The 14850-nt window shown below is 39.1% G+C and overlaps 1 protein-coding gene across 1 annotated transcript in view; it reads right to left on the bottom strand.

Moving 5' to 3' along the window:
* LOC129195141 (copine-8) overlaps positions 1 to 14127 on the bottom strand; it is a 68347-nt gene extending 54220 nt beyond the window's left edge. The window contains exon 1 of the mRNA XM_054800938.1: positions 13930 to 14127. Within this exon, the coding sequence (XP_054656913.1) occupies positions 13930 to 14027 (98 nt within the window). The 5' untranslated portion in view covers positions 14028 to 14127. The remainder of the gene's footprint in view (positions 1 to 13929) is intronic.
* Between the last annotated feature and the right edge of the window lie 723 nt (positions 14128 to 14850).

Here is a 14850-nt window from a genome sequence, read left to right on the forward strand (position 1 = left end):
ATTTCATGACCAACTCAATGGCTACAGAGCGTAAAGAAAAGCACACGCTTGCACAATCACACATACACACACTGCAGGGGAGCATCAGCAGCTTGTGTTTTCTCTCTGCTTCTCCAAGAGGGCTGCCCTAATTCTTCCTGACAAGGGCTGGGAGAGCCAAGAGAACATCTCGGCGCACACACACACACACACACACACACACACACACACACACACACACAGGAGTTCACGTCTGCAACAAACTACACATCCGTCATGTACAGCGCACATCTGTACGAGTGGCATTTCACCTTAATTGCCTTTGTCACAGCTTTCAATTCAGTTTAATCCGACTGGCCTTAGGTCCTCCATCAGCACATCACTGGCCAAATATCTCAGCTGTTTCACATGTGGACATATTAGAAATAATATCATTTGTTATGATTATTGCAGCCTCTGATTTTGTTTGTCAAGTACGCCGCATGTCTGTGTGTTGCTTTTTGTCCATTACGGGTGCCAGGTCATTTACACTGTGTTATTAAGAGGAATCCAAATGTGCAAGCGAGAGAAAGACTACATGCTTGGCTGTGCAGTCTGAGGCCAAGGGGGGCTCCTCATGAAAGACAGAGAGAGTTAGACAGTAACCCTGCAGGAATTCAGACATTTATGTGAGAGGGATGAAGATGACTTCATTAGGCCACTTTCTCTCTCTCCCTTCTGCTGCTCGCTGTAAATAAATAAATAAATAAATACATAAATAAATAAATAAAAAGGGTGCAAGCCTGATTTAGTGTACATGAACTAATCTTACATGTCAAACCGTCAAAATTAGAGTCAGGCTGTTGATCGGAAAAGCTCTTTTGACAAGCACTGAATCGTTCATTTGTGATTTAGGGGTGAAAAAGACCTATATCACCACCAAAATGTCATAAATTATGGTTTGATGCCTTTGATAACGCCTTTCCATCCTATGGGAGCTAATCTACATCAGCAAAAAATGTCACAGCATCTCAATATGATAAAAGTTTCTGCGTGCTGAAATGTCACCAGTTGTTTGGCATGCAAGAGTCCTAATGCTTGTCTGTGCGCTTGAAGGCGTTTACATGCGCACAGACATGGATTGGCATGTTTTGTCAATCATGTGGAATACGAGTCATGTTGTGTTCATGGCAATGAGGTAATGTTGTGTAGTAGCAGGCTACATTTGAACAACTTGTCTTTAAGACTTGTTGCCTAAACGGGCTGCAGTGGAGATTAAAAGTAAAAATTTTGTTTTTTTATACACTAAAACAAAAAAATTTGCAAACTGCAAGTATTAATGCTGCATATCAGAAAATAAGGCACTTGTGAGCAGTTTTTTATGGATTCATTAAAAAAATATTCAAGCTAAGCAGTTTTAGGGACCTATGATTTCCAGAATTGCAGACGGAATTGGCCAATAAAAACGGAATCTACTGTTAAACACAGAATCTTGCAAAAATTAACATGTTGTGAATGAAATGCTGTCATTGTGAGGACAAGGAACTTTGTGTGGGGAAGTAGTTACTCAACGGACCGCTCAATCGTGGTGGAATGCCGTCACAAACACCAGCCCGAACTAAACATGTCGGAACAGGGACCTGAATCACCGACAAAGGTTGGCGACAAAACTTTGCAACTCCTTTCTTACAGAGCGTGAATGGAAGCTAGGAGGGTTAGCTTAGTTTAGCAAAGCATGGATGCTAGTGCAGTTGTGTGTGTGCGACTCAGGCTGAATGAGTGTGTTTACACCATGTTGTGTTTTGCGTTTTACGATGCCTGCTGACATTGTGCAAGTTCTAAGAGTACAAGGATGAGAGGCACATTTATTCTTGCTCCGAGCTCGTCTTAACCCTCAACATTCTCAAAACACACAACACACTTCCGCCCTTCAAAATAGAGAGCTGCTTGCCATACACTGTCCAATTGTATAAACAAAAGGGTGTACAAATATCTCACACGAATAACGCAATTGGTATTGCATTGCCAACTAGATCTTTCTTAACCACAAGCACTGGCATTAGAGTATGTCGAGGATTTTGTAGCAATGTGTGCAGAAGCTGACATCCCATTGGAAAAGTTAGCCGAGCTACATCTGTTTCTGAAATAGTGGGCAAAATTGGCCAATGATGTATTGTATCAATAAATGTAAGGATTTTTGCATTTAATTAACAGATTTACTGTCACAAAAGTACACATCCTATGCTGATAAGTGTAAGGTAAAAAAACTGAAATAAAAAAATTTAAAAGGAAAAAACGGGATTTGGAAAAAAATAAAACATATCTCATAGGGCCCTACAGTTTTGTTACCTTACTGTACCAAAAATTAACCAAACTGTGACCTTAAGACCGAGGTACGTACTGCACCGTGATTATGGCGTACCATTACACCTCTATAAATTTAATTGTTACAGTTAGCTTGTGCATTTGAATAGGGCGAAGTTAAGCTGCCTTAAAGAGAGTTTTTCCCCCTCTTTCAAACTGGGCAATTTTAATTCACAAGAAGAATATTAAAGTATTTTTTCCCCATTTATTTTAATTGATTTTTAAGTGCGCTGCCTGACCAATTGTGTGACCCTGAAGGCAACACGTTTCAAAGTGTGCACTCATCCTTGATGTACTTCTGATTCAAATTCTCAAAACATCAGAGAAAAAAAATGCTGTCCCTGCAAAGAAAGTACAGAATTTAAGTCGATAGAGCAATGTTTCGTACAAGTTAAAAAATAAATAAATATTGATTTCGTTTTTTCTAGGATACAAGCAAAGTCATGCTACAGTCCCTTGTAAAATATAGTATATGAGGCAGGGGAGTAAGCTTTTTACGTGCTAATGTAAAAAGCATGTCCTTGCATAGCTCTTCATGCATTTTAAATTAAAGCACATCCATATGACCTTCAGAGTATGGCGACTGCATACACCTACCACCTCTCCCCTTAAAGTGCTGTGTACGAGCAGGGTGTTTCGTGTGTGTGTGTGTGTGTGTGTGTGTGTACGTTTGCGCGCATGTGTGGCCCTTGACCCCAAGCAATGACTTTCCATCTGATTTTATCAAACCATTTTCTCACCACAACTCTACAGTTTGATGTATGGCCAAGGTAGGTTTTGTGTGCACTTTTAAAACACACACAATGCAATTTAAGTCACATGTAGCACAGCACCCGTGTGACGACTTGTGTACTCAACCAGCAGAAGGAAAAGAACAACAGAAGCAGAGAGGTCGATTGCAATTTCCTCACAGTGCATAAATCTTTACTGTCTTGACTCTAAAAGGCACAACCAGATTACACGCCCCTATTTTAGCCTGCGAGACTCACAGAACTCACATGAACACACTCCAAAGTCCAATACACCAAATGAAGAGATCCATTCATGGCAGCTTGGAAAGGTTCCTTCGATATAGCTTTGTCTTGCTGATTGCTGCCACCTCGGTGTTCTCAATCAAAACCAAGCGAGCTCCCTGCTGCTAAGAACCACATATAAACAGACAGGAATAGTCGACCACGGTGTTGTCACGCACACTTGCACAAATCCTTTTGTGCTTTTAGCTGTGGACGAACGCAGCGCTCAGCGGGCGCCCACCCCCAACGTGGCCTCGGAGTGATAGTTGTCAGTCTTGTCATCAAAAAGAGGGCTATTATGTGAGCTCTTTGCGGGCGAAAAAGGTCAACACAATCCCATCCCATAGATTGGAGGGGGAGTCAGCCGCCTTTAATACTTGTAGATAACGGAGAGCGGATCGGTCAGCTTGAAACGAAGAAGTAGTTCCTTTTCCACTATTTATGCAAATTATGCTCTAAGTAGATAAAGATTTTCTGTAGTTGTTATGTAGCAGAACAGCAACAGAAGATGTGAAATATTTCAATCAATGGTATGAAGTCCATTGGGGCCACTGGATAGGTTAAAGGGAATCTGACCGAAAACAGTCAAACCAAAGAAGATTAGATTGTGGTTGTTTGACCGTTACTCAATACTTTCTTTATCAATTCAGTCAACATGAGTTAATCGCAGACATAAGGTGCCAATTACAACATTGAACAACCTTAAAGAAACACTGCACCTTTTTTTTTTTTTTTTAATTTTGCCCGTCATTCACAATCCTTATGTGAAACATGAATGCATATTTCTTTCCCTTTTCTGTGCATTCTAACGAGAGAAAACTTACTGTGAGCCAGCTAACAATGCACGTCATGGGAGGTACCTATTTTGATGCTAAAGCCCTCACAAAAAAACCCTCAAAACAACGCCAAAAGTGTTCCATTTACATAACTGACCTGTATATGAACCAAGCTAAAGCGATATTGTTATCGTAGCAGCTAACACAAAAAACTATATATATCTATACACAAGAGCGGATACTACTGGCTCTCAATTTCGCTACGAAGACTCAACAAGATGCTCGTTTGCTGTCAGCATATTTTACCTGAGGACTGGAGCACAAGTCTTGTGATGGAAGACACAGCCATCCTAATGAGAGCGGACATTGTTAAGTGTTGTCGCTGTTTCTATGCTGCTGTTGTTGACGGAAGTCGCATTAGCTCCTATGGGCTATGTCAAATCAATATGTCTAAGAAAGAAGTTGGGTAATGTTTTAAATCATCAAAATACAGTAAGATCCTCTAAGTATTACATGTTATCATCAATGTACTTGTTAATGCATGATCAAAGCATGTACTGTATATAAAACAATAAAACGTTATTTTTTTTAGAGAGCTTCATAGTTGAAATACCTCCCTTGACGTGCAATGTTAGCTGGTTCATACCAACTCGTTTTCTCTCATTAGAATGCACAGAAAAGGGAAAGAAATGTGTGTTCATGTTTCACATAAGGATTGTGGATGATGGGCAACATTTTTTAAAACGTGCACTTTTCCCTGAAGAATGTGTGTAAATAGTGTTATTAAGAAGCAAGGCGACATGATAGTTAAAAATTGTGAAAGGCTGTCTTCAACCCTGCAACCTCTATTGTTCAATCTTCCTTTAGGTCAGCTAATACACAGCTACAATGTGTCCTACCACAACTATGCAGAAAGTTAAAATATTAAAGTTAAAATATGGGCAAATTTACAGGAATCTATTTAAATGGGAGGGCGACAGGAAGGAAGGGCAAAATACCCAAGTTTCCTGGGAAAAAAAATGGGAGGGTTGATAGGTACGGTCTACAGTTTCAGTTAACACATACTAGCATGATAAGCTTGAGGCTTGTATTGCTGAAAATTGACTGGTAAAATGCAGCAGGGTGTATTTTGTACAGTGTTTGCACGAACAATGTTTGCAGAGATGAAAGTACTTCATCAAAATCCCTTCATCAAATGTCAATCAGCATTAAGTGGGTGAAACATTTCCTTTGGGTATCACATGACATTTTGTTGACAAGTCAAAAAAGTCACCCAAAACAATAAATGGAATGAAGTCTAAAGAAGCAGAAGATAGTAATAGAGGGTACGGTTTGTTCAATAAAATTAATATTTAACGTTATTTTTACATTTATAGGATGTGGCCTTCCGCGACCTACATTTATCCAGCCCACTTTTTATCCTTTTCTTGGACAACCTGAAGTACCCCTGTCTGCTTCTATTTGGCTGGATCAACATTTGCAATTGTTTAAGTATACTGTATTTGCAAGAGTTAAACTGTCAGTCTGTTGCAAAATAACAAATAACATCATCAAACACAACACTGTCATATTCCGCATGACAGTTTAGACTTTTGGTTTGGTTTTTCTTCGTTTTTGCCATTATTTCCGGTTCTGTGTTTTTATTTTGTTATATCTGTTACCTGTTTGGATTGAATGCTTCACCTTTACTCTAATTAGAGGGAGCTGGGGAGCGCACCTGTCTATGATTTCTAATTAGGGTTCTATTTAGTTCAGTTGGGCTTTTAGCTAGTCATTAGTTTTCCTAGGACTCCAGTTACCTATGATAAACACATTCCAATTTCCTGTTTTCTGGTACTATTCTCTTTGCGCATTCAGGTTTCCACCTCTCATGGTGAGTTTGCCTTAGCTGTACCTCCTAGATTTCTATTGTTGTTTTGCTAATTACTGCTCCGTGTGAGCTTATCTTTTGTTGATTAAAAGACTTTATTGAACCAACCTGCCACCATGTCCTTGCATCCTGGGGTAACACTACATGAAATCATAGCGAAATATTAAACACTGACTCTATCTTCATTGTGTGGAGACAAGCAATCGAATAACGGATTCATTGCTCTGAGACCAAACTTGTCCTCGGAAATCAATGTTTACGTGATTGTTGTTTTTAGTAATAGCTGGCATTAAAAGACAAGTGCAGTAGCGAGATAAAATGGCTGCAGATAATATGCTGGCACAGTTTTGTAGAAAATCCCATTAGGAACACAGTTGCTGCAGCCTTCAGGCCAGTAACAATTGTGACCTCGTTTTTAAGATTTGGCCTCTCTTCAAAATTCACAAGTAGCCTTTACAGAAATCACTCAAAAATAATGAATGACACATAGTTTAAAAGCACACAGGATTCATATTAAACAGTAAGAGTAAATGATAGGTTCCCGGGCAGTTAGCCCTCAACCTTGAATGCATTAATCTCAAATTTGTTCATGTACACTAACAATGCCATGTAAAATGTATTGTGGAGCGCTGGCTTGCAGGCTTTTTAACTCATCTTTTTTTTTCTCCGCGCCAGAGAGAATATCAGAGAACCAGCGTGTTATTATTGTCAACAGCTTCAAAGTTTGCTGACACTGCTGAGACCGTGGCACGGAAGTCAGAGAGGAGAGCAGAGGCTGACACAAAAGCATGTCAGGAGTGGTGTGAAAGAAAATATGCTGTCAAGATGCACTTGAAAGAAAGTCCCATATTTCTGTTTTTATAAGGTGCTGCAAGGTGCAGGTGCTGGTTTTACATGCATGAATATTTTGAAATTGCTAACATAGTAAATCTACAAATGTTGTACATAAAAAAGTATATATTTTGAGGTAAGGCAACACATTTTATGGTTGCTTATTTGTTTTACCCAGAAGATGAAAAGTGATATTAGAGGAAACAAATGCCCTTCCGTTTCATGCTACTGTTGATCCTATTGAAGCAGGTATTCATTTTCATTTTCATATCCGATAAGGACAATGGGAGAGTCTGCAACATTTATATAATAGGGTAGATACCCATAAAGCCATTTAATTAAAGCATGCATGCACGCAAGCTTCAAAATTAACTTTGAGCCTTGCAGGTGGGTCACCCATTTGATTTATGAGAAGCACTGCTTTTGTGTGTACGCGTGTGTGTGTGTGTGTGTGCGTATGTCCATGAACAGCCTGTGTCTTGGGGGCCTAATCAATGACTTTGATGGAATATTTGTACTTGAGGTTATTTAACAAACTCCCTCGGCACCCGGGCAGGAGTAATTTATTCTTTGCTTTATGAGTGAAGAATGACTTTTGATAATGCCCGCAATCAGAAATACCACAGTAATAATAATAATATCTTCAATTAGAAAAATGATTTCCAGTCCAGAATGTATCCCACCTCTCACCCAAAGACAGCTGGGATAGGCTCCGGCATACCTGCAACCCTAGTGAGAACAAGCAGTATAGAGAATGGATGGAGAAAAATAATAAATAATAAATAATCCATTGTCCTTGGCAGAGGCCCGTGCTCTTTCGTTTTACTCTTGTAATGCAGAACTGCAGTGCAAATTACATCATCTCCATCACATCAGCTCCATAGTTCTGATAATATCTGCATCGTACCCTTCAATCATCTGCAAAGGATGGAGCCAGAAACATTACAGTCCGAGAGTTCTCTGTGCCAATGTGACTGTCATGGAAGAGAACAAAAGGCTCCTTTCTTCCTCTAACAAAGCTCCTTCTATGAAATAAACAGCCCCTTGCCAGAACAAGAGCACACAAAATGCTTGTTGTCATCCACTGATGTGGTAGTCCTTTGGTAAATTACAGTAGATCCTTTTAAGCAGGTGTTACAGTCAGGGACCACCAGCCAATGGCAAAAGACTTTAAGGATACATGCATTACATACATGTCCAGGATTCCTAGGGATCTGACATTTCAAAATTCCATAATTTTTCCAGACTCATTTAATAGAGGTACAGTCAAACTTGTCTATAGCGGCCACTAGAGGGAGTCTGCAAAAGTGGCCGCTATAGACAGGTGGCCTCTATAGACAGGTTGGCGTCCAGTTTGAATGTTGACCAGTAGAGGAAAAAAAAGAAAAAAAGGGAAAATAATAATAATAATGTTGACCAGTAGATGGCACTGCGGACTGCTGATAAAAGTTGTACAGCACTACTAGGCTTGTTATTATCATGGTTCATGGTTTTAATCCTGAACATGCATGAGTCAAACAGTAGCACATCACATAGTACAATTCACAATTTTGCATGTCCAAAAAGGAGTAGGAAGAAGCAAAGCTTATTTAATCCTACCCCTCATCAGTTTCACATCAGTTGCAATACATTTATTCACCTCCTGTTCTTCCAAGTGTACTTTGTAGGTCTACATGACAATGTAGTGCAATCATAGCCAAGGTTTTTACTTACTAAAGGGAAGCTAGAGGCTTAATAATAACTGATAACTGATAAAATACTTCAGTTAAGTACAACCGAACTCAGTTTTGTTCCCGCTGCCGCATGCATGCTAGCATATGTTTTTTTTTTATTGTAGCGTCGCTGGGAGCATGTCCTGTTCCCAGCCTACTTTGCGGTAATGTTTTGGTGCAAATGCTCTTAAAGTTACATGTTTGACCAGGAAATAGCAAGCTCAACAGAAGACAGCTTTTTTATGTGGAACAACTGACAGTTTGTGTGGATCTTGTGAATGATTGTGACTGAGCTAGGACTCAGTAATTAAAGTCTACACACGACGCCTTCATTGATTGAAAAACAAAACTTTTTTGTGCATGAAGCTTCTACTTGAGTTGGTAATTTGGCTGCTATATGCAGTCAGATATTGACCAAGGGAGACAAAATGGGTGGCTGCTGGCTGCGTTGGACAGGTGACTGCTATACACAGGGTCTATAACATGTAAATTTGCTGGGGGGGATTTTTCAGTGGCTGCTATAGGCAGGTGGCCCTTCTATAAAGGTGGCCGCTAAGACAGGTTTGACTGTATATCATTAGAGCTGCAACTATTATTTGATGAATTGATGATTAATCCATTATCCAATTAATCAGCAACTCTTTTGGTATTCGATGAGTCATTTTTGATTTAAAAATGTAAATATCCTCTGAGTTCAGCCTCTCAAATGTGAATATTTTTTTTATTTCCTTAGTCGCCCATCACAGCAGACCTATTAGCTGTATTCACACACATCACCTTTGACTTGGGAAAACAGTGATGGACATGTTTGCCTCTTTTTTGATACGTTTCAAACCCAAACACTTACTGTGTTTTGTTCATGTTGTTTTGTTCCGTCTAGGGCCTAACTGATTACTTGATTAATCGAAACAACAAGCTTCAGATTAATCGACTCATAAAATTATCGTTAGTTGCATCATGTAAATAAATGATGGAATTCGTCGTTTTTCATTATTCTGAATATGTACGCCATTATGTCACCATATAATTTCCAGAAAATTATAGCTCGGCATTGTAGCTCATACAGAGGGTTGGAGGGGGGTAAGGGCAGAGGGCTGGCCATTCAACTTCCACTCAGTCTTCCCATGTGTTTGCCGGGAAGCGCTCTCACACATACATCAGCAAGCACCTTAGAAAAACAGATGGATCCATTTATTTTTTCTTTTTTTTTTGTTATTCATAATTTTATCTTTTGCAAAACAGAACAGTGGTAACAGTCTTGGAAACATGACCATTTTTCCATACTGTCGTAGCCTGCAAACTTATGAAATCAAATTCCATACTTTTCCAAGCTTGCATAGGAACCCTGCATGTATGGTAGGGACGTCTTCCACAGCATTTGAGAACAACCCAATGGGGGGCGCCAAAACATTTGGGATGCATCTTCTGCCAAATGTTCACCCTTTTGTGTGAAGCATGTGAAGAGTTATCTCACACAAACAAATACATGAGTATCCTATTTTTTTCACATATCTGTACAAACAAACCAGATCCGGGGTTTACCGTTCTAAACTGTACCATGACAAGCCAATCTGTAGTGTAACACAAAGTGCATTGATCCCGCGTCTCAGCTATCGATCTGCAAAACTGTCTCCAGCTCATTGCCCCGTGTAAGCTGAGCTCTTATAAGACGATAGATTCAGTAACATTATCGCAAGGAGCTGGGAGGATTGGTCAATATGTCTGAAGCAGCTTCCTCATGCTCTCTCACTCTTTCCACGCTTGACCAGCCATTCAGTCCATTAATTATGAATATCAAATGATGGATGTCAGACATGATCACATCATGTGTTGGCAAACTACATTAAGTTTTCCCAAAACAGGTGACAGCATTTTTGGAGCAACATTTCCGGGAACTTGATTTGCATCACTCAGTAGCATATTTTTGCATTTTTTTACATGAGATCACACTAATTATCACAGACTTAATATGTGATGACATGACCAGCTAAAATATTAACACATTAATCCCTCTCTCATTTGCAAAAGACGTTCATTTTTGACACATTATTTTTCACATTACATTTATACTTCACTCTCAAGCTTCCTCACTCCCTCCCTTCTTCTGCCCACATGCGTAAATGTAACAAAAAAAAAAAAAAAAGAGTAACCATGGAGATATTGTATCGCACCACATGCAACATACAGTATATTGTATAGACGTGAGCGCTCACAAGTGCTGGCATTTCAGCTCTGCCTGAGGTTGGAGGTGGGTGGATGATGGCCACCAAAACAAACGCCCCCCCGGGTGGGACTGAGAAACCAGGTGACTCGGACATGAGCAAACTCTGCCGAAACATGTTCATATAGTCTGGTGGAACAACATATGATCTCTCTGCTACAAAATGCAAAAATACACTTGGGTGCAACAATGGTGATTGTAAGGGGTTACAGCACAGAATTCTTTGCAATCACTCGTGACAGTGCAAACCTTCCTACAGCAGTTTTTCGTATGAGACAACATACTGTAATTATAAGGATTATAAGGATTAATGGTGAAAGAGATCACAGAGGGGACAAGTAAAATGTGATCTTTCATGTCATAGAACAACAAACTCAATTTATTCGATTTACAAAGCATGTGAAACTAGGCTTACCTCTCTCTGCATACAAATATTATGAGTCTTACTCTTAGAGCGAGAAATTATCCATGATCCAATTATTAATGTCATATGAAAAGATTACGACTCCCCATGAATTATATGACACGTCTCTATTTGAGCGAGCAACGCATAGGTTTTGACTTTCTGGATTATTTTGGTGTTTTTCTGTTGATGTATTTTACTAAATGGGCCAGTCATCATATATAACTGGTGATGAGCGATCGCATTACAGTCAGATTAATATAGTCCAATAAATCCTGTGTTATGTATTCATGCATGCGGTGAAACAACTTCACAGAAATACTCACTGCATGGAAACATGCAATTAATGCATCTCTCTCAAGGATCTTTACCAAGTACAGGAATAGAATCATCCTCGTGTTGCCGAAACCCAAGTCCTGATTATCAGGTTTCAGAAGAAACTGATGGAAATGTAAAATAAAAAGTGAAGGTATGTGAGTTGACAGCTTTTAATTTCAGTTTTTTAAACTCAAATCCAACCTTTGGTCAAACTGGTGTTATGACGTGCTCAGTGATTTGAATTCATAGTGAAATTAAAATAATACACCTTATGTTTGCATTTAATGTCCCTTTCCTCCTACAGTTGATCATGGAGAGTTCTCACAAAATACTTCTTTTGTACCCTTGGCACTTTTACATCTTAGGAACATACATCCAGCAAACCAGTGATTTCTAACCACTGTGCAGCAGCACATCAGTGTGCCGTGAAAAATTATCTGGATTCACAAAGAAACGTTCCTGGATTTTTTTTTTTTTTCGAAAAAAAGAAATTGCATTCATACCACGCCAGATTAGTTGCATCGAGACGGGGATGGATCACTGGCAATTCACATGGCACACCTACATGTGGTGCTGTATACAGACACACCCAGGGAACCACGTGACACACCAAAGTGGAACCTTGGTTAGCGTACGTACTGATTAGTGTGTTTTTCGATTTACATCGAAAAGATTCACCAAAATTTTGTCTCGGTTCGCGTACATTTTCCGGATAACGTACAATATGGAGAACGTCTTTTCGTGTTATTAGTGCGCTTATTAGTGCGTGAGTCCAGTGTATTTTTTAATCACAAAACGTCTTTGTAACAGCATGCTAACAAAATGGACACCGGAACAGGAAAACAGTAGAAACAATTTTTTTTTAATGGAAGACAGGAGTCTAATCTTTCTTTTGGTAGGTTCCATGTGTTCTATGGCTATGCAAACATAGCCATAGAACACAATATTCTGTGTGCCTTGAAAGATCAGTCAAAATAATCTAAAACGGCCAAACTGAAGAAGTTGCCTTTTGAAAAATGACTGGGGTTGACTGAGTTAATTAATAAATGATCGCTGTTGCCTGGTTGACTATTGCCTATTATTGGTAAAAAAAAAATATGCAAACTTAAGCAAATTTTTTTCTCAAATGAATCATTTTCCAGCATAAAAATTGCTAAATGCACTGAAATACAAATTACAATATATATGGGCCATAGCCCGCAACAAGCTAAAACTCAACTCTGAACGCCCAATGTCACTTCCTGTCCGCCATTGATTCTGCTCCCCCCTAAAAGATAAAAAGTCTTAAATGGCTTAAATGGCTTCTTTTCTTTGTTTAGATCCACTATATTGGGTAACATAAACATAAAGGTGACTATATGGATGTTATTTCATGTCGAGATGGCTCTAATTATGTAAAAAAAAAAAAAAACTATTTAGAAGATTGTAAACGGGTTTTCTATGACATGCCTATGAAAATATTCAATTTGAAAAGAAGGAATCCTACTTTGCGGAAATTCACTTATCAGATCTGGAACCAGTTAACCGCGATAAACAAGGGATGAAAGGGGATAAAAGGGGGTAAAACTATAATGGTAAAACTATAAAGTTTTGTGTTAACATTTTTGGCTGTCTAGAACAGATTAATTGTATTTACATTATTTCTTATGGGAAAAATGAAGAGTATGTTTTGACTTGAGTCAGACCTTCTATGGAAGCAAGTCAGAAATCAATGTTAAACAACTGTCATTGTAGTGGAAACAAATAAAACGACTGTTTCTTCCATTTCAACCGTATTCTCTTTGACTTTCTTTCATTCGATTTCTGACATTAACCCTTCTACCTCTTTCATAATGCCTGATTTTGCAGAGGAAATCCTTCCCTGAGGGGAAAGGCATGTTTCAAAGGAGGTAAACTACACAGCCAAGCTGTCTTTTTTCATCACGTCAGACAACACACCCACTCACATGTCTATATCTGCGTGGGAGGACATTTACGATGCCAAACATATGCCAACATTCTGTATTGTGCATAATAACATGACGAGTGCAAGACAGGCGGTGCTTATTCAAATAATAATACGGACCCGCTTAAGTTCTCCAACACGCCTTGTTTACATCACACAATGAGTTTATGCTTTCATTTTAGCATTCCAAATCACCCAGGAAACGGTTGTCTGTCAACAACGTTGGCTACAGCTCGCCACACCAGCTAGCCCATATTTTGCTTACAATACTCGTCAAGTATTCAAAATGAAAGTGATACAACTTTCGAAACGCACAGCCTCTTGTTTGAACGATATTTGGTGTAAAAGTGTCCAAAAAAATCCAACCAAAGCTAGCATAAACGACATGCCGACGTGACATTTTGGCAGAACCGAGCTCACGAGACAAAATCAGAACACCCAAACTTGTTTAAGGCAGTTTAAGTAAACTTAATGGTGTTTCTGTCGAAACTAAACGGGGAAAAGTGACATTTTCCTACCTGCAGGACACTGTGATTTCAACTTTGGTGGCAGGGATTGACGCGTTCAGCGGGTCGAAGTCGCCGATTGACGCCATGTTCACGAAACTGTTGTTCATCCTGTTAAAAAAAGGTTTCTTTGACACTTTCCCCTCCTGTCGACTGTTGTCCAGCCCCTTTTTCCCTCGGAGGACGGCGGAGAAGGATCGAGTGGAATGTGACCGTTCGCTGCATGAAGTGCAGCTAAAGTGGGCGGACCGATTCCGATGTCAATCATGAAGATACCAAGAATGGTGCCAGTAAGATTGAGACTAGCGTGATGAGCTCGACATTTTCATTTCTCTTCGGTTTTTTGTTGTGTTGTTCATAATGTTATTAGTACAGTGGGATAGTAATCACTATAGTACAGTAGTAGTTTTTGCTTTTGTTTGTTTATTTACTTTATTTTGTTCAGACAATTTTATGTTAGCTAGTTGTACAATTTTGTTGATATTGATATTGTTATATTGATATATGGATATTATGATCAACAAATTAAAGGCAAAATCATAAAATCATTCAATGAGCTTGAAAAATTACAAGTACTCCTGAGTAAAAAAGTATCGGTTTCAGTATCAGATATATCCGACCTGTCGTTATGTAGTATTGGGATCGATACCATTTTTTTCCGTATCGCTCACCCTATCGCGTGTGAGAGGTGGGCTGACGTACTGGATCGATAATAGCGTGATGAGACAGATATTTAGTTATCGCCTATGTTTATTTTCGCAAATATTTCTTTTTTTTTAGTTAGTTTACACTGTTGAATTTATTTATTTTTATATGATAATGAAATAAAAGGGAACTAGAAAAATTCTTGCAGAATTTTTTAATGGACTTGCTATCTGCTGCTAACCTCCTATGTTTAAATAGAAATGCATACAGCTGGCATGCTAGCGACCT

The sequence above is a fragment of the Dunckerocampus dactyliophorus genome, chromosome 15 (assembly GCF_027744805.1).
Source record: "Dunckerocampus dactyliophorus isolate RoL2022-P2 chromosome 15, RoL_Ddac_1.1, whole genome shotgun sequence".
NCBI classification, from domain to species: Eukaryota; Metazoa; Chordata; class Actinopteri; order Syngnathiformes; family Syngnathidae; genus Dunckerocampus; species Dunckerocampus dactyliophorus.